Source organism: Ovis canadensis, chromosome 7 (assembly GCF_042477335.2).
Source record: "Ovis canadensis isolate MfBH-ARS-UI-01 breed Bighorn chromosome 7, ARS-UI_OviCan_v2, whole genome shotgun sequence".
Taxonomy (NCBI): Eukaryota; Metazoa; Chordata; class Mammalia; order Artiodactyla; family Bovidae; genus Ovis; species Ovis canadensis.
Genome location: NC_091251.1, coordinates 112,214,470 through 112,239,766, shown reverse-complemented (window position 1 = coordinate 112,239,766; position 25,297 = coordinate 112,214,470). Strand labels below are relative to the sequence as shown.

Here is a 25,297-nt window from a genome sequence, read left to right as displayed (position 1 = left end):
TCATCAGGCTTGTTACAGTCCCAGAGGCAGGACCCAGGAGGCTTAGACAGGAAGAGCCAGGTTTCATTATCTGGTCTAGAATGTTTCTCCAGCCAAGAATCCGAGATGATGTTCGCAATCCCTCAAGGTTAATTTCTTATTTCCTTTTTCTGTGAGTGCAGTAAGTACCCGTTTAATGAAGCACTCTACCCCAACATCCTTAATGAGCACTCATGTAAGCTTTGTTAATAAAATGAGGCTTTATTAAATTTTCAATTTTAATAAATAGACAGTCATTATCTCTGCAATGGGCCCCAAGCCCTGGTAAAACTGCAGTGGTCTCTGGGACCGTTCAAAGGAACACAGCAAGCTCCAGTCTTCAGGGACAAGAGTGGACTCTCCCCATCACCTTGCTGCGGTTTAAAGGCCTGAAGCTGAATTTTATTTTCTTAACCATGCTGGGGTCCCACAGGCACCTCAGTTAAGCCCTAAGCTCTTACAAATAAAAGAACAGAGAAACAAAAAAAGAGAAGCAGGCATAAGGAGGAACAGGTGATCTCCCTAGCTGCAGCACCCCAGAAACATCTGCCCGGAGGGCAGCTCGGCCAGAAGTAAGCCCAGTCGCGCTCTCCCCTCGCTGAAGCGCCTCGGGGAGGCTGTGAATTCAGTCGTTCCGACTCCCAGGGGAGAACTCGCGTCTTCAGGGTTTGTATTTCCAGATGCAGAACAGGACAGCAGGAAATCGAGGCTTAAGGAAGCGTCCCTCTCTTGGGTTCAGATTCTGGAGCAAGATGAGTCAGGAGGCCACGTACTGACTGCTTGTGTGGGTCACTTCTAAAGTGCCTTCAGACTTAAAGAAGGCTGACGGTAAGGAGAGAGGCCTCGAGGCTTCAGGTCCCGCAGCCCTGGGAAGGGGCAGCCTGCTGGAGAAGAGATCTCCCGCGAGGGCTCCAGGCGGAGGGAGCAGCTGCAGAAGGCGCGCGGCGGGCCGCCCGGCTCCTACCTGCGGGCGCTGGTCTCGGCCAGCCTGCCGTTCAGGACGGCGAAGGCGCCCACGCCCCCCGAGAACTCGTCGTCCGCAGGCGGCGCGCTGGCCCGGCGCGCGCGGCCGCCGGCCGCTCCGGGCAGCTGCTCCTGGGGGACGGCCGGGGAGGCCTGGCCGGCCGCCAGCGCGCCCTTCGTGGAGACCGGCTCGCCCGAGCCGCCGCCCGCCTCCGCCGCCCCGCGGGCCCCGCCGCGCACGCGGCCCCGGCCCCGGCCCCGCCCGCAGCCCGCGCCCGCCGCCCGGCCCAGGGCCCAGGTCACCGCCTGCCGGACGAGGACGGACGCGACGCTGAAGAGCGAGTAGAGGCAGCAGACGCCCGAGAGCAGGAGGACGAAGTTGGCCACGCGGTAGAGGCCCTGGCCGTCGTAGCGCGCCCGCTGGCCGCTGACCAGGTCCCCGAAGCCGATGGTGCTGAAGGCCACGAAGCAGAAGTAGAGCGCGTCCAGGTAGCCCCAGCCCTCGGCGGCCGCGTACAGCGCGGCGGCGCCGCAGCACAGCGCCAGGGAGGCGGCGCCCAGCGCCAGCAGCAGCACGCGCGCCGGCGGCCTCCCGGGCGCCGCCCGCCCCGGGCTCCGCGCGCCGCGCCGCCGCGAGACGCGGGCGATGGCGGCGATCAGGCGCTCCAGGAAGAGGTTGAAGAACAGGAGGGAGCTGGAGCACCCCAGGAGGCCGTAGACGATCAGGAACACCTTCCCGCCCACTGTCGCTGGCGTGGCCATCCCAAACCCTGCGGGAGACAGAAATCGGAGGAGCGTGAGTCTCGCCGTGATGGCCGGCAGAGGGCCTTCCCTGTGGCTCAGCTGGTAGAGAACCCGCCTGCAGTGCGGGAGACCTGGGTTCCACCCCTGGCTGGGGAAGATCCCCGGGAGCAGGGATAGGCCACCCACTCCAGTATTCCTGGGCTTCCCTGGTGGCTCAGCTGGTAGAGAACCCGCCTGCAGTGCGGGAGACCTGGGTTCCATCCCTGGCTGGGGAAGATCCCCGGGAGCAGGGATAGGCCACCCACTCCAGTATTCCTGGGCTTCCCTGTGGCTCAGCTGGTAGAGAACCCGCCTGCAGTGCGGGAGACCTGGGTTCCACCCCTGGCTGGGGAAGAAACCCCGGGAGCAGGGATAGGCCACCCACTCCAGTATTCCTGGGCTTCCCTGGTGGCTCAGCTGGTAGAGAACCCGCCTGCAGTGCGGGAGACCTGGGTTCCATCCCTGGCTGGGGAAGATCCCCGGGAGCAGGGATAGGCCACCCACTCCAGTATTCCTGGGCTTCCCTGGTGGCTCAGCTGGTAGAGAACCCGCCTGCAATGCAGGAGACCCCACTTCGGTCCCTGAGTCAGGAAGATGCGCTGGAGAAGGGAAAGGCCACCCACTCCAGCATTCTGTCCTGGAGAAGTCCATGGGGTTACAAAGAGTCAGACTTTCACCTCCCTTCACTTCAGGTTTAAGAAAAAGTTAATGAGGGAGCTTCCCTGATAGCTCAGTTGGTAAAGAATCTGCTTGCAATGTGGGAGACCTGGGCTCGATGCCTGGATGAGGAAGATCTCCTGGAGAAGAGAAGGGCTACCCACTCCACTGTTTTGGCCTGGAGAATCCCATGGACTGTATAGCCCACAGGGTCACAAACAGCCGGACACGACTGAGCGACTTTCACTTCAGAGGACCTAAATAAACAGTTCCCTTAAAAACACTCCGTCCCAGCCTTTCTAGGAATGGGAGGGAGAATTCCCACTTCCTTTTGAAGACATAAAGTGTTGATCAGAGCTGGGCTGCTCAGAGCTGGTAGGGTGCGGCACTGCAAATAAGAAAAAGGCACCTCTTCCTCCAAGTGGGCTCCAAGCCAGCCACAGCAGCGTGGTGATGAGAACGAGGGCTGCATTCCAGCCTCCCCTCCCAGTTCTGCTAGACGTTCTTGCACAGTAGACAACCCGAACAGCCAGACCGAACAGCCATTGTTCAGAGTGACACCCGAAGGCTCGTGCAAAGAAGTCTCACACAGACTCGTGGGAATTCCCTTACTCTATGAACACTTATTGGCTGCCATTCAAGGAACTGGGACTAGAACGGTGGGAAAAAGCAGACCTGGGCCCTGCCTTCATGGAGCTCTCGTGTAGTGAAGTGTTTATTCTGTGATAGGAAACGGTGTCAGACTTTATTTTTGGGGGCTCCAAAATCACTGCAGATGGTGACTGCAGCCATGAAATTAAAAGACGCTTACTCCTTGGAAGAAAAGTTATGACCAACCTAGATAGCATATTGAAAAGCAGAGACATGACTTTGCCAACATAGGTCCGTTTAGTCAAGGCTATGGTTTTTCCAGTAGTCATGTATGCTGAGCGCTGAAGAATTGATGCTTTTGAACTGTGGTGTTGGAGAAGACTCTTGAGAGTCCCTCAGACTGCAAGGAGATCCAACCAGGAGATCAGTCCTGTGTGTTGTTTGAAAGGACTGATGCTAAAGCTGAAACTCCAGTACTTTGGCCACCTCATGCGAAGAGTTGACTCATTGGAAAAGACTCTGATGCTGGGAGGGATTGGGGGCAGGAGGAGAAGGGGACGACCCAGGATGAGATGGCTGGATGGCATCACCGACTCGATGGACGTGAGTCTGAGTGAACTCCGGGAGTTGGTGATGGACAGGGAGGCCTGGCGTGCTGCGATTCATGGGGTCACAAAGAGTCGGACACGACTGAGCGACTGAACTGAACTGAACTGACCTTTCTACTCCCACACACAGACATGTAATTAAGAATACCAATCGTAGGACAGTGGACACCACTAAGAAAAAGGAGAAACGGAAGAGAAAGACACTCAGCACTTGTCAATCAGGGGCGCTCGCTAAGCTTCAGCCCACCCTGAGGGACATAAATTCCTTCCAAGCAACTGATTCAGTAAACCTAAGGGATCTTATTTGTCTGAGGGGACAGGCATCAAAGTCCTTTTGAAAAAAAAACAACCATCATTTGAAAAGTAAGTCCTCAGCATTCCTCACTGGGTTCGGTTTTTTAAATTCAAATCAAACCTTGCTGTTTGCATAATCAGATCCAGTCTCCTAGCTGGGGCCCCATCGCTGGGATCTCTTGGATTCACCCAAAATCCTCTTTCCTGGTAACAGCCTGCTATGGGCAAACTACCGATTTGCTTTGTTGCCGTGGCTGACCCAGTGGCCCCCAGCGCATTCCCGGTAGGAGTCAGATCAGACCTTCGTCTGTGAGCTCCTGAGATTATAACTGCTGCTCCCTGAGGGGGCGCCAGAGGGCCGCCTTTCCCAAACACCTGGATGAGCGCACACTGTTACTCTTTCAGTTCAGTTCAGCTCAGTCGCTCAGTCGTGTTGGACTCTTTGCAACCCCATGAGTCGCAGCACGCCAGGCCTGCCTGTCCATCACCAGCTCCCGGAGTTCACTCAAACCCATGTCCATTGAGTCGGTGATGCCATCCAACCATCTCATCCTCTGTCGACCCCTTCTCCTCCTGCTTTCGATCTTTCCCAGCATCAGGGTCTTTTCCAATGAGTCAACTCTTCACATGAGGTGGCCAAAGTATTGGAGTTTCAGCTTTAGCATCAGTCCTTCCAAAGAACATCCAGGGCTGATCTCCTTTAGAATGGACTGGTTGGATCTCCTTGCAGTCCAAGGGACTCTCAAGAGTCTTCTCCAACACCACAGTTCAAAAGCATCAATTCTTCGGCGCTCAGCTTTCTTCACAGTCCAACTCTCACATCCATACATGACCACAGGAAAAACCATAGCCTTGACTAGATGGACCTTGGTTGGCAAAGTAATGTCTCTGCTTTTGAATATGCTATCTAGGTTGGTCATAACTTTTCTTCCAAGGAGTAAGCGTCTTTTAATTTCATGGCTGCAATCACCCTCTGCAGTGATTCTGGAGCCCCAAAAAATAAAGTCTGACACTGTTTCCACTGTTTCCCCATCTCTTTGCCATGAAGTGATGGGACCAGATGCCATGATCTTCGTTTTCTGAATGTTGAGCTTTAGGCAAACTTTTTCACTCTGCTCTTTCACTTTCATCAAGAGGCTCTTTAGTTCCTCTTCACTTTCTGCCGTAAGGGTGGTGTCATCTGCATATCTGAGGTTATTGATATTTCTCCCAGAAATCTTGATTCCAGCTTGTGTTTCTTCCAGCCCAGCATTTCTCATGATGTACTCTGCATATAAGTTAAATAAGCAGGGTGACAGTATACAGCCTTGACATACTCCTTTTCCTACTTGGAACCAGTCTGTTGTTCCATGTCCAGTTCTAACTGTTGCTTCCTGACCTGCACACAGATTTCTCAAGTGGCAGGTCAGGTGGTCTGGTATTCCCATCCCTTTAAGAATTTTCCACAGTTTGTGGTGATCCACACAGTCAAAGGCTTTGGAATAGTCAATAAAGCGGAAATATATGTTTCTCTGGAACTCTCTTGCTTTTTCTATGATCCAATGGATGTTGGCAGTTTGATCTCTGGTTCCTCTGCCTTTTCTAAACCAGCTTGAACATCTGAAAGTTCACGGTTCACGTATTGCTGAAGCCTGGCTTGGAGAATTTTGAGCATTACTTTACTAGCGTGTGAGATGAGTTAAATTGTGTGGTAGTTTGAGCATTCTTTGGCATTGCCTTTCTTTGAGATTGGAGTGAAAACTGACCTTTTCCAGTCCTGTGGCCACTGCTGAGTTTTCCAAATTTGCTGGCATATTGAGTGCAGCACTTTCACAGCATCATCTTTCAGGATTTGAAACAGCTCCACTGGAATTCCATCACCTCCACTAGCTTTGTTCGTAGTGATGCTTTCTAAGGCCCACTTGACTTCACATTCCAGGATGCCTGGCTCTAGATGAGTGATCATGCCATCGTGATTATCTGGGTCGTGAAGATCTTTTTTTGTACAGTTCTTCTGTGTATTCTCGCCACCTCTTCTTAATATTTTCTGCTTCTGTTAGGTCCATACCATTTCTGTCCTTTATCGAGCCCATCTTTGCATGAAATGTTCCCTTGGTATCTCTAACTTGCTTGAAGAGATCTCGAGTATTTCCCATTCTGTTGTTTTCCTGTATTTCTTTGCATGAATCACCGAGGAAGGCTTTCTTATCTCTCCTTGCTATTCTTTGGAACTCTGCATTCAAATGCTTATATCTTTCCTTTTCTCCTTTGCTTTTCGCTTCTCTTCTTTTCAGAGCTATTTGTAAGACCTCCTCAGACAGCCATTTTGCTTTTTTGCATTTCTTTTTCTTGGGGATGGTCTTGATCCCTGTCTCCTGTACAGTGTCACAAACCTCCATCCATAGTTCATCAGGCACTCTATCTATCAGATCTAGGCCCTTAAATCTATTTCTCACTTCCACTGTAGAATCATAAGGGATTTGATTTAGGTCATACCTGAATGGTCTAGTGGTTTTCCCTATTTTCTTCAATTTAAGTCTGAATTTGGCAATAAGGAGTTCATGATCTGAGCCACAGTCAGCTCCCGGTCTTGTTTTTGCTGACTGTATAGAGCTTCTCCATCTTTGGCTGCAAGGAATATAATCAATCTGATATCGGTGTTGACCATCTGGTGATGTCCATGTGTAGAGTCTTCTCTTGTGTTGTTGGAAGAGGGTGTTTGCTATGATCAGTGCGTTCTCTTGGCAAAACTCTATTAGTCTTTGCCTTGCTTCATCCCGCATTCCAAGGCCAAATTTGCCTGTTACTCCCAGTGTTTTTTGACTTCCTACTTTTGCATTCCAGTCCCCTATAATGAAAAGGACATCTTTTTTGGGTGTTAGTTCTAAAAGGTCTTGTAGGTCTTCATAGAACCGTTCAACTTCAGCTTCTTCAGCGTTACTGATGGGGCATAGACTTGGATTACTGTGATATTGAATGGTTTGCCTTGGAAAGGAATAGAGTTACTGTTTAGTTTTCCAATTAAATTCAACTTTCCTTTCTCAGTTGTATCTGACTCTGTGTGAGCCCATGGACTGTAGCCCGCCAGCCTCCTCTGTCTGTGGGATTCTCCAGGCAAGAAAACGGGAGTGGGTTGCCATTTCTTTCTACAGGGATCTTCTTGACCCAGGATAGAACCCGTGTCTCCTGCACTGCAGGCAGATTCTTTTCCACCTGAGTCTCCAGGGAAGTCCTAAAGTGCATTACATCGGACACTAATCGCATGTAGCTACTCTTTAGCATGCAATTAATTCCTCCAAGAGGCGGGAGGAAGACACCACATTTTAGCTTTTTAGCTGGATGGCATGGAGTGGAATGAACAGGATGACCTGGTAAGGAAGGAGCAAGGGACCGGGGATAATTCTGATGGCAGGTACAATCCCAGCCCTTAGTGGTGGAATGTCAGACCGTCATCTCTTCTCTGGAACCCTTGTTTTGAAACTTAAAGGTGCTCAGTGACTCCTGGCAGTGTGGGCTTCGTTATCAGACATCCTCGTTTGAGGTAAGGAAGTTCTGTCTTTGTTGTCTTTTCTTTGTTAGTACCTTTAATTCTTATCCCCAAGCTCGAGTTGAAATGAGGCGGCTGAAGTAGCAGAGGGTTAAGAAAAAACTGAGTTTACAGACTGAACTGAGAGCAGCGGTTTTTTTCTACCTAGTCCAAGGAACACAGCGGGGTCGGCAAGGTGTTGAGTGATTGCTTCCTGATCTAGGGGCGCTGGGGCACCTCCTCCGGCTCAGTGAACTCCTGAAACCAGTAAAGCTTCTGCATGTTCCTGCACGAAGAAGATGTAAAAAGGAAACCTGGAGTCCTCACCCAAGGCTGTAAAGCTAATGGGTACCTTGGCTCTCTTCACTGAAACAGAACTGAGGCAACATGCAGGGGAAAGGAGCAGTGTTTATCTGGGGCCATTTATTGACCCAACAACATTCCGGAAACTGGGTAAAGTCACTGAAATGGAGAAGGCCCAGAAATAGCAGCAGCTCTGCAAACGGAGGGGCAAGGGGAAACGCTTGCCAAGGGCCAGGGGACTCACTCGTGTAACGCAGGGCTCGAGAGGGCCAACACTTTCTTGTAGTGAACCGTCCTTTCTGGGCCGCCCTGGTGTTGCAGGGGCTTCCCTGGGGCTCAGACAGTAAGCGTCTGCCCACAAGGCAGGAGACCTGGGTTCCATCCCTGGTCGGGAAGATCCCATGGAGAAGGAAATGGCAACCCACTCCAGGATTCGTGCCTGGAGAGTTCCAGGGACAGAGGAGCCTGGCGCGACAGTCCACGGGGTCGCAAAGAGTCGGACACAACTGAGCAGCTTCCCTTCCTGATGGTCCAGTGGTTAAGGATCCATCTTGCAACGCAAAGGACACCAGGTCGATCCCTGGCCCAAGAAGATCCCACACGCTGCAGGGCGGGCGAGCCCGTGTGCTCCAACGACTGGGCCCACACACCACAACCACCGGGGCCACACAACACAGCCACCAAAGCCACATACACCACAATCACAAAAGCCACACCACAACACCGGGGCCCACGGGCCCTGAGCCTGAGTCCCACAGCCCGAGACGCCCCTGCGGTGAGAAGTCTGCACACGGCGATGAGAGGGATCCCCGAGTCACTGCGAGTAGAGAAAACTGCACGTCAGTGGGGACCCAGCGCTGCCAACAATGTGTAAGTATTTAAAACCTTCCTTCCTGACGCACAGAGGACTCAGTGATTTTCCTCTTGGAGAGCAGAGCAAAGGGAGTGAAACGCAGCTCCCGCCCTGGCGTGCTGCCGTCCGCGGGGTTCAGAGAGCCGGACTCGGCCGAGCGACAGAACCGCAACCGGCAAAGGCAAGAGCAACCACTCACCGCGCGGCCGTCGGGTCCGGAAACTGGCGCTAGGAGTCGGGGCCACGCCGGGATGGCCTGGACAGGGCCCTCCCTCCGGGAGCCCGGCATCCAGGCTGGGACAGATAAACTGCTGTCCACGAAGCAAGGCAGGGTGAGGCCAGGGTGAAGCCAGCTCTGCCCTGGCTTCAGGGCCCTGAATGCAGCCTTCCTTGGGACAAATGCCTGTGGTACACACAGGGCCAGTGCTGAAGGCAGCTGACACGCTTGGTGAGCTGCTGTGTTTCTAATGAATGAGACTCCTAGTGATGCTCTGACATTGCAGAGATTGGCAGATTGGCCGAGGACTGAAGTAGAGTCGTTTTCCAACACCGGGCTTTTCCTTCTGTTCAGCAAAGTGACTCAGCTGCGCGCATGCCTGCATCGCCTCCTTGTTAGAGCCGCTTCCCGTTTAGGTCACACAGGCCGCTGGGTCGCGACCCTGCGCTGCCCAGTAGGCCCCCATTAGTCACCTATTTCTACACGGTGTCTGCTCCCCACCTGGCTGACCAGGCTCGTTCTCTCCGTTGGAGACTATTTGCGAATGGGTTCATCTGCACCATTTTCCTGGCTTCCCAGGCTCAGGGGTAAAGAACCCACCTGCCAGTGCAAGAGACATGGGTTCAACCTCTGGGTGGGAAAGAGCCCCTGGAGAAGAAAACTGCAACTCGTCCCAGTATTCTTCCCTGGGAAATCCCGTAGACAGTTCATGGGGGTTGCAGAGAGTCGGACGTGACTGGCAGGCACGCATACCATTTTTTATAGATTCCACAAGTAAGTGACAATATATTTTTCTCTTTCTGACTGACTTCAGACTCTCTGACACTCTCTAGGTCCGCCCACATCGCTGCCAGTGGCGTTCCTTTTCCGCTCCTCTTCATGGCTGAGTAATATACGTGCATACACAAACCGCATCATCTCTTCCCGCCAGTTGTCCCAGGAATTTAGGATCTCTAGATTCTTTCTCGTTTGGCTGGTTTTAAAACATTCAGTTTTATCAAGATAATCCATGACTGTTGATTACCTACTGAATTTTCTTGATCACTGCCCTCTTTTTAATCAGCAAAAGTAACAGAAGACAGGACAAGTGGTGGTGTTCACAGAAGCCACGGGAGACCGCTTCCCAGTGTTTGCAGTTAGAGGTGTTTCCATAGCTCGGACTGCTCTCAGAGCTTAAAAGTGTGTCAGCGAATAAGCAGGCATTTTCACAGAAAGTCTCCACTCTTTTGAGTCCCCTGTTACTGGGCATTACCAATGCCTTGGATTGGAAATAATAAGCCTCAAGGTCCTCCTCGGTGGGGAAACGGGCACAGGCGTTATCAGAAGCCTGCTCTCTGCCCGGTTCACTGACTCCTCATCCCCACGCCACTCGCAGCGGTGAAGCCTAGTTAGCACCGAGGGCTGTCTGGTCTCCAGGCCCGCGGCCTCCCACCTGACTGCAGCGCGGGGAGAGCCCAGGCGCGGCCGCGCGCGCTGAAAGTAGAACTGGAGGGAGACGAGCCGAGCGTCCGCCGCCCCGCGCGCCACACACACACCCACGCGAGGGGCTGCCGAAGCCGACACGGTCGGGAGCGGCCGGCGTCAGACGCGGACACCCGCCGTCCTCCCTGACTCAGACACACAACGGGAGCGCGCGGGTGCCGCTCCCAGCATGCGACGCCGTTCAGTCGGAGTTAAAACCCCGCTGCACCCCATGCGTTTGGTCCCCCCGTGTTTCATACACACGCATGACGCTGATTGTCAGACGGCGTGCTTTTCAGCATACCGTTTTGTCCCTGAGCTTCAGGTCTGAGGTCACGGGGCTTGTGTCCAGCCCCCGAGTCTGGGAGCGCATGGCCCAGCTGATCGGGGGTTGTGGGCACGGTGTGGTCTGGAGGCCGAGGCGGGGGCTCGCCTGGTGGTCTGCGTCCATCTGGCCCCCTTGACTATTCCAGATCTGCTTCTGATGTGATTGCAACCTCAGGGTGGCTCCTGATCCTGGGTGTGTCCCTGGGGTCAGGAAGGAAGCGGCAGGCCTGGCCAGGGGCCCACCACCCCCATAGAGCCCCTCACCTGGACCAGGAGGACAGAGCAAGACCTGCCACTCCCGGCCCTCGAGCACATACTGTCTAAATATTCTCTTAAAAAATTAAGGCGAAAAATAGAAAAGTTTCGCATTATGCTTTTCAAATACACACAAAGGTAGAGAGAACACAGTAAACTCACAGTTCCTGGTTTCAGCAGCTGTCAACATCTTGCCAATCATGTTTTCCCTATCCCACCCCACCCCCTTTACCTGCTGGAGATTTTTAAAGTATTGATAAACCCGAGACAGCATGCCATCTTATCCATTAATAATGATGCCTCTGTAACTGACAAGCACTTTATTTTCCGGATGTAACCACTGCGTCGTTATCACACCTAACGAGATTAACACCAGCTTCTTAACAGGAAATAATACCCAGTCCATATTCCAGTCTCTCCAGACTGTACAGATCACCTGTATAAATCAGGATCCTAACGAGGTCCATGAAGCATATCTTTCACGCCTCTTTCCTTTGTTCACAGTCTCCCTTACCATTTTTCTTTTTTTATGCCACTGAGTTGTTGATCAAATGTGTCCTATAGACTTTCATCATAATTTTTTCTGGAAACATTTGGGGAAAAATGTGTATCATGAGAGTGCCCTCACATGCAGTAGCAAATAGCAAACACTGTGTGGAGGCCTGCAAATCAGCATACATTGTCTAGACAGCAATCTGAGAATATGTATCAGACATCTTAGAAGTATTTATATCTTTTTGTTTATAATTTTTAAGGACTATATCTTCAAAACTATCAGAAATGTGACTACTTATGTGTGTACACTGATGTCACCTGCCTTTACTTTTAACAATGAGAATCTTTAGCAACCTGAATGGCAGATAATAGGGCAGCAGCTAAGTAAAAGTAGCCATTTAGCTGAAGCCACTGGAATTACATATACGCAACAGAACCGGAACACGTAATGCTAAAATCTATATGAGACCACCAGAGACCAGGAATTGCCAAAGCGGTCCTGAGGAAAAAGAAAGAAGCAGGATGCCAAACCCTCCCAGACTTCAGACAATACTGCAAAGCTCCAGAAATCGAACAGAGTGGTCCTTGCCCCAAAACAGACACGTGGACCAGCGGGGCAGAACAGAAAGCCAGAAATAAACCCAAACACAGCTATGGCCAGTTAATTTTCGATAAATGAGGCCAGAACACACAATGCAGAGAATACAGCTTCTTCAGCAAGTGGTGCTGGGACACTCGACTGCTGCGTGTGAACCAGTGAAGTTAGAACATTCTCACACCACACACAAAACAAACTCAGAATGGCTTAAGAGTCAAATACGAGACATGACACCATAAAGCTCCTAAGAGAGAGAGCAGGCAAACATTCTCTGACATAAATGGTAGCAAGGTTTTCTTAGGTCAGTCTCCCAAGGCAGTAAAAATAAAAGCAAAATAAACAAATGGGACCTCATCAAATTGATAAGCTTTTGCACAGCAAAGGAAACCATAAACAAAATGAAACAACCGTCTACGGTCTAAGAGGAAATATCACAAATGATGTGACCGACAGGGGCTTAGTTTCCGAAATATACAAACAGCTCATACAATTCAATAATAAAAAAACAACCCAGTTGAAACATGGGCAGAAGAAATAAGCAGACATTCCTCCAAAGAAAACGTACAGATGGCCAACAGACTCGCGAAAACAGCACGGAGGTTCCTCAGGAAGCTGAAAACGGAGCTGGCGTGTGGCCCAGCAGACCCACTCCTGGGCAAGTCTCTGGGCAAACTGTGGTCTGGAAAGGTGCCTGCACGCCTGAGTTCACGGCAGCACTGTCCACAGTTCACAACCTAAACGTCCCTCAACGGATGAGTGGGTAAAGAAGGTGGGCCCATATGAACAGTAGAAAACTAGTCAGCCGTCCAAACAATGAAATAATGTTACCTGCAGCAACGTGGATAGACCCAGAGATGATCATACCGAGGGAAGAAAATCAGGAAGAGAAACTCAAATAGCATGCGACATCACTCATGTGTGAAACCTGAAGCATGACGCCAGCGAGTTCACCTGTGAAAGCAGCGGGGAGCAGACCCGTAGGGAACAGACCTGTAGGGAACAGGCCCGTAGGGAACAGGCCCGTAGGGAACAGACTCGTAGGGAACAGACCCGTAGGGAACAGACTCATAGGGAACAGACTCGTAGGGAACAGACCCGTAGGGAACAGACTCGTAGGGAGCAGACTCGTAGGGAACAGACCCGTAGGGAACAGACTCGTAGGGAGCAGACTCGTAGGGAACAGACCCGTAGGGAACAGACTCATAGGGAGCAGACTCGTAGGGAACAGGCCCGTAGGGAACAGACTCATAGGGAACAGACTCGTAGGGAACAGGCCCGTAGGGAACAGGCCCGTAGGGAACAGACTCGTAGGGAACAGACCCGTAGGGAACAGACTCATAGGGAACAGACTCGTAGGGAACAGACCCATAGGGAACAGACTGGGGGTTGTCAAGGGGGAGGGGGTGCGGGAGGGATGCAGTGAGTGTGGGTCAGCAGACGCCAAGTGGTGTACGCAGAATGGGGCAACAAGGGTCCTACCGCACAGCTCAGGAGACTGCTCGGCACCCTGAAATAGACCATAGTGGAAAATACGAAGAGAGGTGTGTATTCTATACACACCCACACACGTGTAACTGAGTCGCTACGCTACGCAGCCGAAACCAACACATCACAAACAACTGCCCTTCAATAAAATGAAATTTAAAATATACATAGGATATACACATACATTATGTACAAAATGAGCTAGAAGGATACATACGTAGGGAATACAGGCAATATTCTATAGCAGCTATAATGGAGTCTAGCCTATAAAAATTGAGAATCACTGTACTGTACACCTGTAACTTATATTGTATATCGACTATACCTCAATTTAAAAATTACATGGACTGATTCGTGTTGAGGTTTGACAGAAAACAACAAAATTCTGTAAAGCTATTATCCTTCAATTAAAAAGTAAATAAATTTTTAAAAATTACACATGCAAAGAATTTGTAACGACTAGAGAAAATGTTATATGGAAAAAAGCAGAGCCAAGATGTGTCTACAGAAAGACTCTAGTCTGGCTCGTCTTCATTGATCATTTGTTGGATGAAAGAATAAACTTCACAAAGCGTATTTATACAGTTCTGTATATTGTAGCAGTTAAGGTGGTTTTGGATGCCAGTAACAACTATTGTAAATAAGGGTGGCTTAAACACAAAGGGGATGCATCATCTCGTAGAACAGGACGTTTGGAGGCAGGGCAGCTCCAGGAACAGTTGATTAGGTGGCTTTGGAACAAGATCTATGAGCCACGATCACCTCGCCTTTTCTGACGTTGGCTCCATCAGCGTGTCGGCCAGCCTCCCACGCCAGCACTTCAGGAAGGACCCCCTCACACACCCGAGTCCAGAGTCGGCGCGTGTTTTGTTCCTACCCTGCTTACATCGTTATCAGAGCACAGAAGCCTTTCCAGAAGCCCCCCGGCAAAGTTTCCATCATATGCCATTAAGCAGCAACAAGCCACAAGCCCGCTTCTCAAGCTAGTCACCTACAGGAGTGGGTTTCTTCTCAGACTGGTTGTCGTTTACCAGCGCCCCCGAAAAAGAGGTGGGCCTGGAACCAATGTCTGCCAATACAGAGAAGGAAACAAACAGAGAGACAAAGGCTCAATCAGGTCGTTTTAGGGTGGTGACAGCGTGGGTGATGTAACTGTTTCTTAATGTTTTGTATCTTTCATCACTTTTTAAAAGCCTACAGTACCCAGTGTGGTAGGCCATGGGTTTGTTTTTTAAAAAAATCTTTACTTTTAAACTGAGAAAACTATGTTAAAATATTTTGAAAATATTCTGGGACATTTCTTCAGATTGCATGTAAACACCTGCCCGGAAGAAGTATTCCTCTTGGTTTATCTCATTACACTAATAAATCAAACTTTGACTTGAATAAATGTCTTCATAATCTTCTTTTGATTCAGAAATGCTTCTTTGTGTGGGATGAAAGGAGTTTGTGGATATTTTTTTCCCCCAAAAGACCCTTCAGTTTCAAAAGACCCTTCAGTTGAAGAGACCCTTCATTGGGATGGGAAAAGGAGGCAAGAGCAGACCCCGTAGATTATTCTTGGGTTGGTTGCGGAGGGGGTTCCAGTGATGGGTCTGAAGGGTCTCACTAGGCACACTGTCTCTACACAGACCGTGGAACCACAGCTGTTAGAGCTGAAAGGGGCTTCACAGCTCTCACACCCAAGCTTTGGTGTTTCAGGCAAGGAGACTGAGGCTACTACCCAGGCTACCTTCTGAGTGGTGGAGGCCTGGCCTGAGCCCTTCCTTACCCTTGTTGCCTGGGTCAGTGGTTCGAAAGGCGATTTTGAACAAACTGCTCCCAAGCCTGCAAGCACTTGAGGGGAGAAGCCTCCTTCCTTTCCCGTGAACCCTGGGTGACCTAGAGACGTGCTCTGATCAGCAGGACGCGGTAGAAGCGAGGCTGCCGCAGTTCCAGGCTCAAATGGCAAGAAGCCCCCAGACTTTGTCTTTCTCTCCCAGGACCTCTGAGCCACCGTGTAGGAAGTGTGAGCCCTTAGCTGCAGAAAGAGGCCCGGCCTCAGCCATCCCAGCCTCCCCAGATGCTGCGTGAAGCCTCTCGGACCTTCAGCCGCAGTCGCGCTCCCAGCTGAGTGCGGTGTGAGTTATACCAGCCGACACCTTGGGGAACCAACCAACCAACCAGCAGCTGCGCCCACGGAGCCACACAGTTGTGAGAAACGTCCCAAGTTGTTTAAGCTGCTATTAATACGTTGGGGTGGTTTGCTATGTAGCCATAGTTAACAAAATGTCTTCTCTCTGGGACTTGGAATTTTTTCAAGGGACTCACAGGAACTTTAAGAGGAGGCCCGCAAGGGATTTGGAATTTAATAGAAAGCCCACCCGTTAATGAAGCAAGTTGTTGAATCTGTTCAGTGTTAAGGAACAGATACACACTGAGGGCGACAGCGGGCGGGTTGGGCAGGGCCTTCTCCCGCTGACACACTGCGGTCGCCTCCAGTTTGCGGTTGTTATGAACAGTGTTTCTACAGACACTCTGGAGCACACAGCACCATTTCTCTCACACGCACTTACTTAGGAGGGGAGTGCTGACTCACAGGACGTGTGCACGGTCAGCAGAGTGGAGTGCTGACTCAGCCTGCCCGCACCAGTGTCTGAGAGTTCCGTTCCTCACAGTCTTGCCACCATAGCCACGCTGGTGGGTATGCAGTGGCTTAAACGGCACCTCCTTGATGTCTACAAAGTCGAGCAGCTTTTCATACACCTCGTGGTCACTTGGACACCCTCTCGAGGACCTGTTCAATTATTCTGTCCTTTCCCTTTTTGCTCGTTGACTTCCAGGTGGCAGAAATAGTGACGCTCTAGGCCTCCAGGGCTGCTGAAAGCATGCCAGCCTTGCTTGGTGCGTTGCCTCACTCACACAAGGCGCTGGGGTCCACGCCTCTGTATGGCCACCCTTGTATCTTGCCCAGCACTCACTTCTCCAACGGCGAATTACTTCTATCGTTCCCTATGCTACCCAGTATTCCCTCCGGCGTAGACTTTCATAACAACATTCACAGTGCCAAACAGCCACCTCTTGAGAACGGACTCCAGGAGACTGCCTCGAGGGTGTAAACTGAGGCTAACTTCCACAACCCACTCTTACCTGTCTATAGTGAGGTGTTTAATGATAAACGGCCACTCAAACAATATAATAATACCAGAAACGGCTACCGTTAACACCCTGGCCAGGATTTTCATTTGACAAGCCAGTCTGAACCCTCTAACGCGGCTGTGTACCAAACGCTGACATACCACGCAGGGAAGAAAACTTCCACTCACCTCCCCCTGGGCCACCCCTGTACTCAGGCAGCGGGGCAAGAGCGTCACTCAGAGCCCTTTCTGAAGCCTTTCTAGAACGCTTGAAAGTCACTCCTTTCCTGTCCCAAATGCTGTTCGCTGAGTTCTGCAAGGGGAATTCTTCCGCCAAACAAGTGTCTTTGGCTCCGGGGGGTTTCACACGTCGCCACGTTTGTGGCCACCCTGGTCCTCCTGATACAGACTGAGAAGGCAGCCCCGTCAGTTCCTAAAGTCTAGCTAAGACTGTCTCTCCCTTGGCTTGGTTCTTGCTTGACAACCAGCCACTGGAAGATGACCAAGGAGAGGCGATGGGACACAGAACTGGCTTCCTCTGCGTTTTCCTTCCTGGTCTGGCGTTGCGCCCTGTGGCTCCTGTATGTGGAATAAATCACGGCTGCTCAGCACAGCCTCGGCTGAAGCTCCAATACTTTGGCCACCTGATGTGAAGAGCTGACTCACTGGGAGAGACCCTGATGCTGGGCAAGACTGAAGGCAGGAGGAGAAGGGGACGACAGAGGATGAGATGGTTAGATGGCATCACCAACTCAATGGACACGAGTGTGAACAAACCCCGGGAGACAGTGAAGGACAGGGAAGCCTGGTGTGCTGGTCTGTGCTGTTGCAAAAAGCGGGATACAACTTAGCGATCAAACAACGACAAAATGCTGTGCTAGGAGCAGAGGGCTGGGGTAATTAGAAGGTAGCTTCTGCCGCCCGGGAGCGTCAAACCCGATCCAGAAGACCAAGGCCTGGAAACAACACACAAGAAGGAAACCTGTACCAGGCTGCTTATCAGATCAAGCGGACTCCTTGCCGGAGCCACCTGCCCAACATGAAAGATGGGCGGAAGCCTCCTGTCAAGCTTCAGGAAGAATGGAAGTTCCGAGCACGCCTTTATTTACAGGATGAAAATTCACTGAGAAGTGAATAAGGTAGACGGGAACTAAAGTCACCAGGACAGAAGTTTTGAAGTTGAGTACTCATGAAAACTCCCTGAGGAGCTGGTTCAAAACAGGATTTCCAGGCCTCATCCAGAGATTCTGACTCAGGAGGTCCAATGAGGCCAGAAAACCTGCGTTTAAACCAGCACCACAGTGGCTGTGATAAAAGGACTGCGGTGCCGCTTAGGAAAACATCACCCACTGGGGTCAGGGCACGGGGGCGGGAGGGGTTGGAGACAACAGTCATGTCTGCCTGGGAAGGTTCTAAAGCAAGCCAGCCCCCCACACCGCATTTACCCCCCCCCCAAACCCCAGTGAAGGATGAATACTTCTGGGGTCCTAGAGGCGAAAGTGAAAGGCACTCAGTCTTGTCAGGCTGTTTGTGACCCCATGGACTCTATAGTCCATGGAATTCTCCAGGCCAGAATATTGGAGTGGGCAGCCTTTTCCTTCTCCAGCAGATCTTCCCAACTCAGGGATCGAACCAGGGTTTCCTGCATTGCAGGTGGGTTCTTTACCAGCTGAACGATCAGGGAAGCCTAGAGGCAAAGGCGAGCCCATCTCGTTTGTATATTAACACATAACACAGAAAACCCCTTCAGGTGGCGCGTGGTGTCAAATGAGCTCTCTTGGAAAGTTCTGGGTTAACGGTGGGTCCATAGCAGCTTCAGCCATGGTGGAGCTGCTCCCCTTCTTTGGATTGAAATGTTTTCTAAAATATTCAAGGACTTTTTACTGAGTGCGTCACTTAAGGAAATGAAGCAAGGAAGGGGCACTTCCCAGCCAGGCCATCCCCTGGTGGATGCCACGCATGATTTAGCTTTTGTAAACGGTTTTGGATTATTGCGGGGCTGGGGGGAGGGGGGTGAGGAGTGTGAGCGAGGGCTGAGGAGGGCACTGGTCCTACATCGGCTTTCTTGACGGGCCTCTGCTGAGCACTGGGCAGGCTCATCTTGGTGAAGGAGCAGACCCGGGGCTTCTCGGGGGCTCAGCAGCAGGGAACCCCCCCGCCAGTGCAGGAGGCCCCGGAGATGTGGGTTTGGTACCTGGGTTGGGAGATCCCCTGGAGGAGGAAACGGCAACCCTCTCCAGTATTCTTGGCTGGAAAATCCCATGGACAGAGGAGCCTGGCGGGCCATACATAGTCCCTGGGGCTGTAAAGAGTTGGACACGGCTGAATGACTGCGCACACACACACACACACACACGCACAGTCGTGTTCCAGGCAGCGCTCCTCACCTGCGTGCCGGACCCCATGATACCAAAGCCAGCTGGAGAGCCTGCTAGGTGCAGACCCTGAGCCTTGCCCAGTGGAGTGTGTCTCTGGGGCTGGGCCCCGTCTCCTGCCCGCATATACAGTTACCCTCGAGCAGGAGAACCACTGTTCTGGCTTTCCACTGAAGCCAGGCTTGCTCAGCGATGTCACAGACCAAGAGGGGACCGAGACAACTCTCGGCCTTTAGGAGGGCGGTAACTGCACCGTTTACAGTGATGTCATTGACAACTGCGCGATCTAGTGAGAAAAACAAGGGAAGTAGGTTGGTTTTAGGAATTTCCTCCTCCGCTCTACGACCTGCTGCTTTAGTGTTAAACCTCTCTGGGTCCTCGCGCACAAGGCTACTTGGCTGTTCCCTCCAGCTCCTTGAGGCGGGCAGAATAGTGTCCAGTGAGGATGAGACGGACGCTGGCGGTTTGCACTGTGAGCCAGCATGGTGCTGAGCGCTGCGCATGAAAGTGCTTCTTCAGTCCTCATCCACCCTTGAGAAGTAGGAATATCATTCCCCCCCTGAGTAAAGAATCCGCCCATAATGCAGGAGACCCCGGTTCAATTCCCGGGCCGGGAAGATGCACTGGAGAAGGGATAGGCTACCCTCTCCAGTATTCTTGGGCTTCCCCGGTGGCTCAGCTGGTAAAGAATCTGCCTGCAATGTGGGAGGCCTGGGTTCGATGCCTGGGTTGGGAAGATCCCCTGGAGAAGGGAAAGGCTCCCCACTCCAGGATTCTGGCCGGGAGGAGTCCATGGACTGTGTAGTTCATGGGGCCACAGAGAGTTGGACACGACTGAGCAGCTTGCACTCTCACTCTCCTGACACATGAGAAATCAGAAGTGCCCAGAGGTTAAGAAAGCGGCTGACAGCCACTCAGCACACCAGGCAGGGGTCTGGGTTCCAGTGCAGACTATGAACGCCCTAAGGGTGTGACGGCCACACCTTATCCTGGTTGTCCCTTTGGTAATATGGGGGTAGGATGGCCTAGATGTACTCTAAGGAACTTCAGATTCAAATATGCTGTGATTCAAGAGGGCAGGGCGTGAGCCTGAGCTCATTGGCTCATTCTGTTGTATTTCACCGTCCCAGGATTCTGGGGTGAGCTCACCTTAGGTATCCACAGTTCTCCTACCAGTCGGGTGGGTGAACCTATCGTCTCCCTGTTGGTAACGTTTCTCAACCACAAAGACATCGCAGCTGATTTAAAGTGTTTCATAATGCACCGAGCAGGCCAAAGGTATTCTCAGTGTCCACCTGAGATAGGTACGCTTGTGGACTCCACAGTCAGGCGTCCTTCCTAAAGTTAAGGACATTTTGAGAATGTGCTGTTTTTAGGATTATGACTCCTCTCTCATCTCGGTAACAGTAAAGCACCCTTGACAAAAGATGACGATATCATGTGTAGATATTAAGACCAAACTATTCTCCAGGTAACTCTGAACTAAGGGACATTTCCACACTCTTTGGCAATAAGCATTTCAAAAGTCAAAAATAAATGACTGATGTCCTGACTATAAAAGCAGAAAACAGGGAGGTGACCCAAAAAAGGATTCTTCAAATCATTTGCATTACTTTTAGATCACAGTGAGTTTTGTCCTCAGCTCAGTTCAGTTCAGTCGCTTGGTCGTGTCCCACTCTCTTCGACCCCATGAATCACAGCACGCCAGGCCTCCCTGTCCATCACCAATTCCCGGAGTCTACCCAAACCCATGTCCATGGAGTCGGTGATGCCATCCAGCCATCTCATCCTCTGTCGTCCCCTTCTCCTCCTGCCTCCAATCCCTCTCAGCGTCAGGGTCTTTTTCAATGAGTCAATTCTTCATCAAAGTCCAAAGTATTGGGAGTTTCAGCCTCAACGTCAGTCCTTCCAATGAACACCCAGGGCTGATCTCCTTTAGGATGGACTGGCTGGTTTTGTCCTCAAAAGGTAGCAAAATTGGCCTCATGGGAATCAGACTATGTCAGCTCTCAAAGAGGAATTTTACAAATTTCATTTTCCTGAGAGATCCATGGGGTCCTGGGGGCATCAGTTCTGTGTTTAATACTGTCTCAAGCTCCCATCCTCCTCACAAACCTTTAGCTAGCATGGCAGTTGGAATGAGTGCTATCATTATTTCTGATTTTAGTCTCATTTTCAAAGGGGAAAGTGGTTGAATTTACTTATCTCAAGTAGGTGTCCCAATTCCAGGGCTTCTTAACTTTGAAATCATGAAACTACCCCCTTAGAAGCCAGCACCTATAATCACGTTCTCTCGTGAATAAAACTGCCCTCGCCCAGACTTCATGAAACAGCTCAATTAAGTAGAATGTTAGCACAACACAGGTGGTGACTGATGGAAGGTGTTTTTCCTCAACATGAGTGAGAGGATCTGGCTGCAAGACGTTTTGAGGCATCATGAAAATGTGTGTGTGTGTGTGCGTGTGTGTGTGTGCCAGTTGCTCAGCTGTATCCAGCTCTTTGAGAGCCCATGGATCGTAGCCCACTAGACTCCTCCGTCCATGGGATTCTTCAAGTAAGAACCCTGGAGTGGGCGGCCATCTCCTCCTCTAGGGGTTCTTCCCGACCCAGGGAGCTGACCTGCATCTCCCGTGTCTCCTACATTGGCAGGCAGATTCTTTGCCCCTGAGCCACCTGGAAAGCCCTTATTAGATAAAGCACAAGCAAACCCACCTGCCTTTGTGAATTTCTTGCCACCGATGAGACGGCTGCAAGGTTCCCTGGAGTGGCGGCAGCTGCTGTACGCAACAGCGGTGCCCACCTGTTCTGCGCGACCTGGCTGGCTTCCAGCCCACCTTCTCGCCACCTCCCTCCTCCCAGAGCAGCAGCCTCGGGGCTCCTTTACGGGCTCCTAGTGCTTCCGGAAATCTAGCTGGAAGGCAAAGGCCTGGGGAATACTGCAGTCTCTCTCACCTTTCAGGGTTTCACTTAGATGTACGATGTACTGGGATGAAGGAAGCAAGGCCCACACCAGCTCAACAACAGGGTTATGTAAGAGTGAAGAAACGCATGCCATTCATCACATCCCGTGTTCTTCCCCACTCTGTATTTCTTCCCTATAAACTCGAGAAATTTCCTACATTATGGACTAAGTGTGTCCTCTCCAGATTTGTATGTTGAAACCATATCCCCTCAAAGCAATGCATCAGGAGGTGGGACCTTTGGGAAGTGAGTGGGTTTGGATGAGGTCATGAGGGTGGAGGCCTCATGCTGGGATTTGCACCCTGTTGAGATTCACCAGTGAGAGCTAGTTTCTTCTCTGCTCTCCACCCTGTAAGGACACGAGGAGAGGATAGCAGTCTGAAACCCCTAAGAGGGCCGTCGTCCAGAAGCCAAGCAGCCTGGAGAACTGGGAGGGAGGAGGCTTCAGTGGCTCATTAGTCACCCAGTCCATGGCACACATCACCGCTGCCTGAGCTACGGCAGAATGTTGCCACTGTACCAGTACCTACCCACCATCACCCAGAATTTCCTGGAAACATTTGGCAGACATCCTCCCCCTTCAGTGAAAAGCTGCTCTAGGAATCAAAGCTCCCTGCAGAAACATCAAGGTTTTCTTTCCTTTTCTCCCATCCTCTCTTCTTCCCTCTTTCCCTCCCATTTCTTTAAAAGAGTCTTTAGAGGCTCAAGCCTCATTCTTCGGAGAGGCCCCTTCCAGGCTTTATCTAAACGAGTCACACTGCTCTGTAATAAACTGTTCATTGAGGGAGCTCTGTTGGGGCCTTTTCTTAAGAATATTTAATTTTTGGTATTATTAGTTTCAGAAAGCAATATGACTTTCTTTTGCCCAAAGCCAGCAGACAACCCATCTCAGAGAACACAGTGATGTTTGGGCACAAATGGAGTCAGTGTAAGAGCTGCCAGAGGGGCTGTTTGAAAAATACAGATGTAGCTAAATGGCCTTTTAGCTAGTCAGGGGGAAAGAAAGGGCTGATTCACTGATTTTTCCACTGAAGGAAGAAACCCTGAAGACAAACATTTCCCGTGCACTCAGGCTATGAACCCAAATGCAAGGGTCTTTGGTGAGTTCCTTTCAAAACTGGAAATGTGACCTTCAAAGTCAGAGAACAAGTCTGAGGAGCCCAGTGCAAACCAGAGTCCAGGCGCCAAACCAGCCCAGTGCAAACCAGAGTCCAGGTGCACCCTGCACCTAGCGTGCGTCTTGTCAACCACGCAGCTTATGCTGAGCTTGACCGCAAAATCATGGGGCTGGAAGAGGGCAGAGCTACTGGTCGCCCCTGGGGGCTGGGAAGATGAGTGAGCAGCCGTTCACTCAGACACAAGGCCTTGAAGAGGGCGGTTCAAACCCTGCACTGCATCTCTGGGACGCTCCTACCCGAGTGTGGTTTCGCTGGAGGCCTTCAGAAACCAACACAGAGGGCTTTTCTTCCCATGACACCACTTCTGGTTTTACGGGCAAAACAGGCTCTGCAACCATGGCTCACCTAAGTCACCCGCTTCTCCCTTGAAGTCAGACCACACTTCTACCTTCCTCTCCCGTCCCACGTGCCCCTAAAGTCCTCCTTCTTCTTGACGGGCCACCTGAGCTCTCTCCACCTACTCATCCATTCGACAAACATCTCCTGAACGTGTGCTGTGTGCCAGGTGCGGAGCTAACTGTTATTAGTAAATAAGATATCGGTAAATAAATAGTATACTAGTGGCTCAAATGGTAAAGTATCCTCCAGCAATGCGGGAGACCTGGGTTCTATCCCTGGGTGGGAAGATCCCCTGGAAGAGGGCATGGCAACCCACTCCAGGATTCTTGCCTGGAGACTCCCATGGACAGAGGAGCCTGGTGGGCTACAGTCCACGGGGTCGCAAAGAGTCGGACACGACTGAGCAACTAAGCACAGGACAAATAAGATATCACCTCTCAGCTTCCTTCAGCCGTATTTCTTCCAGAGTTCATCCTTTCTTCTCCGCCAGTTTCTGCTTCATTGCCTAAATTTCTTCACAAGCTCACTGGCTTCTTGTTTCTCTTTTTTTGTGAATTACTGTTCACGTCCGGTCCATTTTCCAATAAGGGTAGCTACTGTTTTTCTTACTGATTTGTAAGAGCTCTTCAGAGATTTCTAAGAAATTAACTCATCATCTTTTACATATATGGAAGTAGTTTTCCTAATTTATGTCTCTTTTATTTTTACGTAATTTTTTGTTGCTATGCCAAACTTTAATTTTTATGTAGAAAATGTAGACGAATCCATCAACTTCCATCAGTCTTCTTTTTCCATCAATCTTCTGTTGTGGCTTATGGCTTCAGGAGTTATGGTGAGAAAAGTCCTTCCTTGCTCCATATACTGGTAATTCACTTACAGTTTGAATTCTAAAATTTGATAATTCATTCTTCTTAACTGGAAGGATCTAATGTTTTAAAAATACGAGTTTGTTTTCCTCAGCACTATTTTTAGTTAACGTTTTTGTTGAGATAACTGCAAAATGATCAGCAATCATAAGAATAAGAATGTGCTTATACTTCACCAAGATTTTTGCTAATATTCTATAAATCACAGTATAATGTCACGACCAGGATATGAACACTGCGTATTCAGTTCTACGCAATTTTGCCACATGTGTAGGCTCTTTGGTGTCCAGAAGAGCCTATTTTTAAGCAGTCCATTCTTTTTCACTCTCTTGAAAGGTCACTCTTATCAGAGGCAACATTCTTAAATTTGTTTTTGGATTACACAGTCTGTTCCATTGATCTGTCTATGCTGAGACTGGTACCCTACGCAAATAATTCTCCTGTTTTTTATATATCCTTGAAGACTTCCCCCTCTTCTCCCTTATTCTTTTCCTTTTTCCTTTCAAAAATGCACAACTAACTTCATGCTAAATTTCCCTGATGTGTTTTAGAATTATTTGGTTAAGCTCCAGAAAAAAATACTTGGATTTTGATTAGATTGCCTTATGTTTACAGATTCATTTGTAGAGAAATGACATCCTTACTAAAAAAACTTTTCCCACCAGGAACACACTGTCTCTCTATTCATTTATAGAAGTCTTTAAAAAATAAGCCTTAGTAGAATTCTGCAATTTCCTCATAAGAATCCGTCACGAATCTTGTGGCACTGAATTCTGTTTCTCGACTTTTGCAGATGATGTGGGCGAGGCCTTTCCCTCTACCATCTGTAATTCTTTGCTCTCTGTTTTATCGTTTTTATTGATGCATTGTTGATCGACAAAATTATATTAGTTTCAGGTGTACAACATAATGATTCAACACTTCCATAAACTATACTCCATTTAAAATTAAATTATTACAAAATATTGGCTGCATTCCCTATGTTGCACAGTATACCCATGTAGCTTATTTTATACGTATTAGTTTGTAGCTCTTAATCCCCTATCCTA

General features: G+C 50.3%; 1 protein-coding gene across 1 annotated transcript in view; it reads right to left on the bottom strand.

Annotated features, from left to right (window-relative positions):
* Positions 1–220: 220 nt before the first annotated feature.
* Positions 221–25,297, bottom strand: part of KCNK13 (potassium two pore domain channel subfamily K member 13) — a 105,466-nt gene continuing 80,389 nt past the window's right edge. Inside the window, exon 2 of the mRNA XM_069597312.1 lies at positions 221–1,751. Within this exon, the coding sequence (XP_069453413.1) occupies positions 979–1,751 (773 nt within the window). The 3' untranslated portion in view covers positions 221–978. The remainder of the gene's footprint in view (positions 1,752–25,297) is intronic.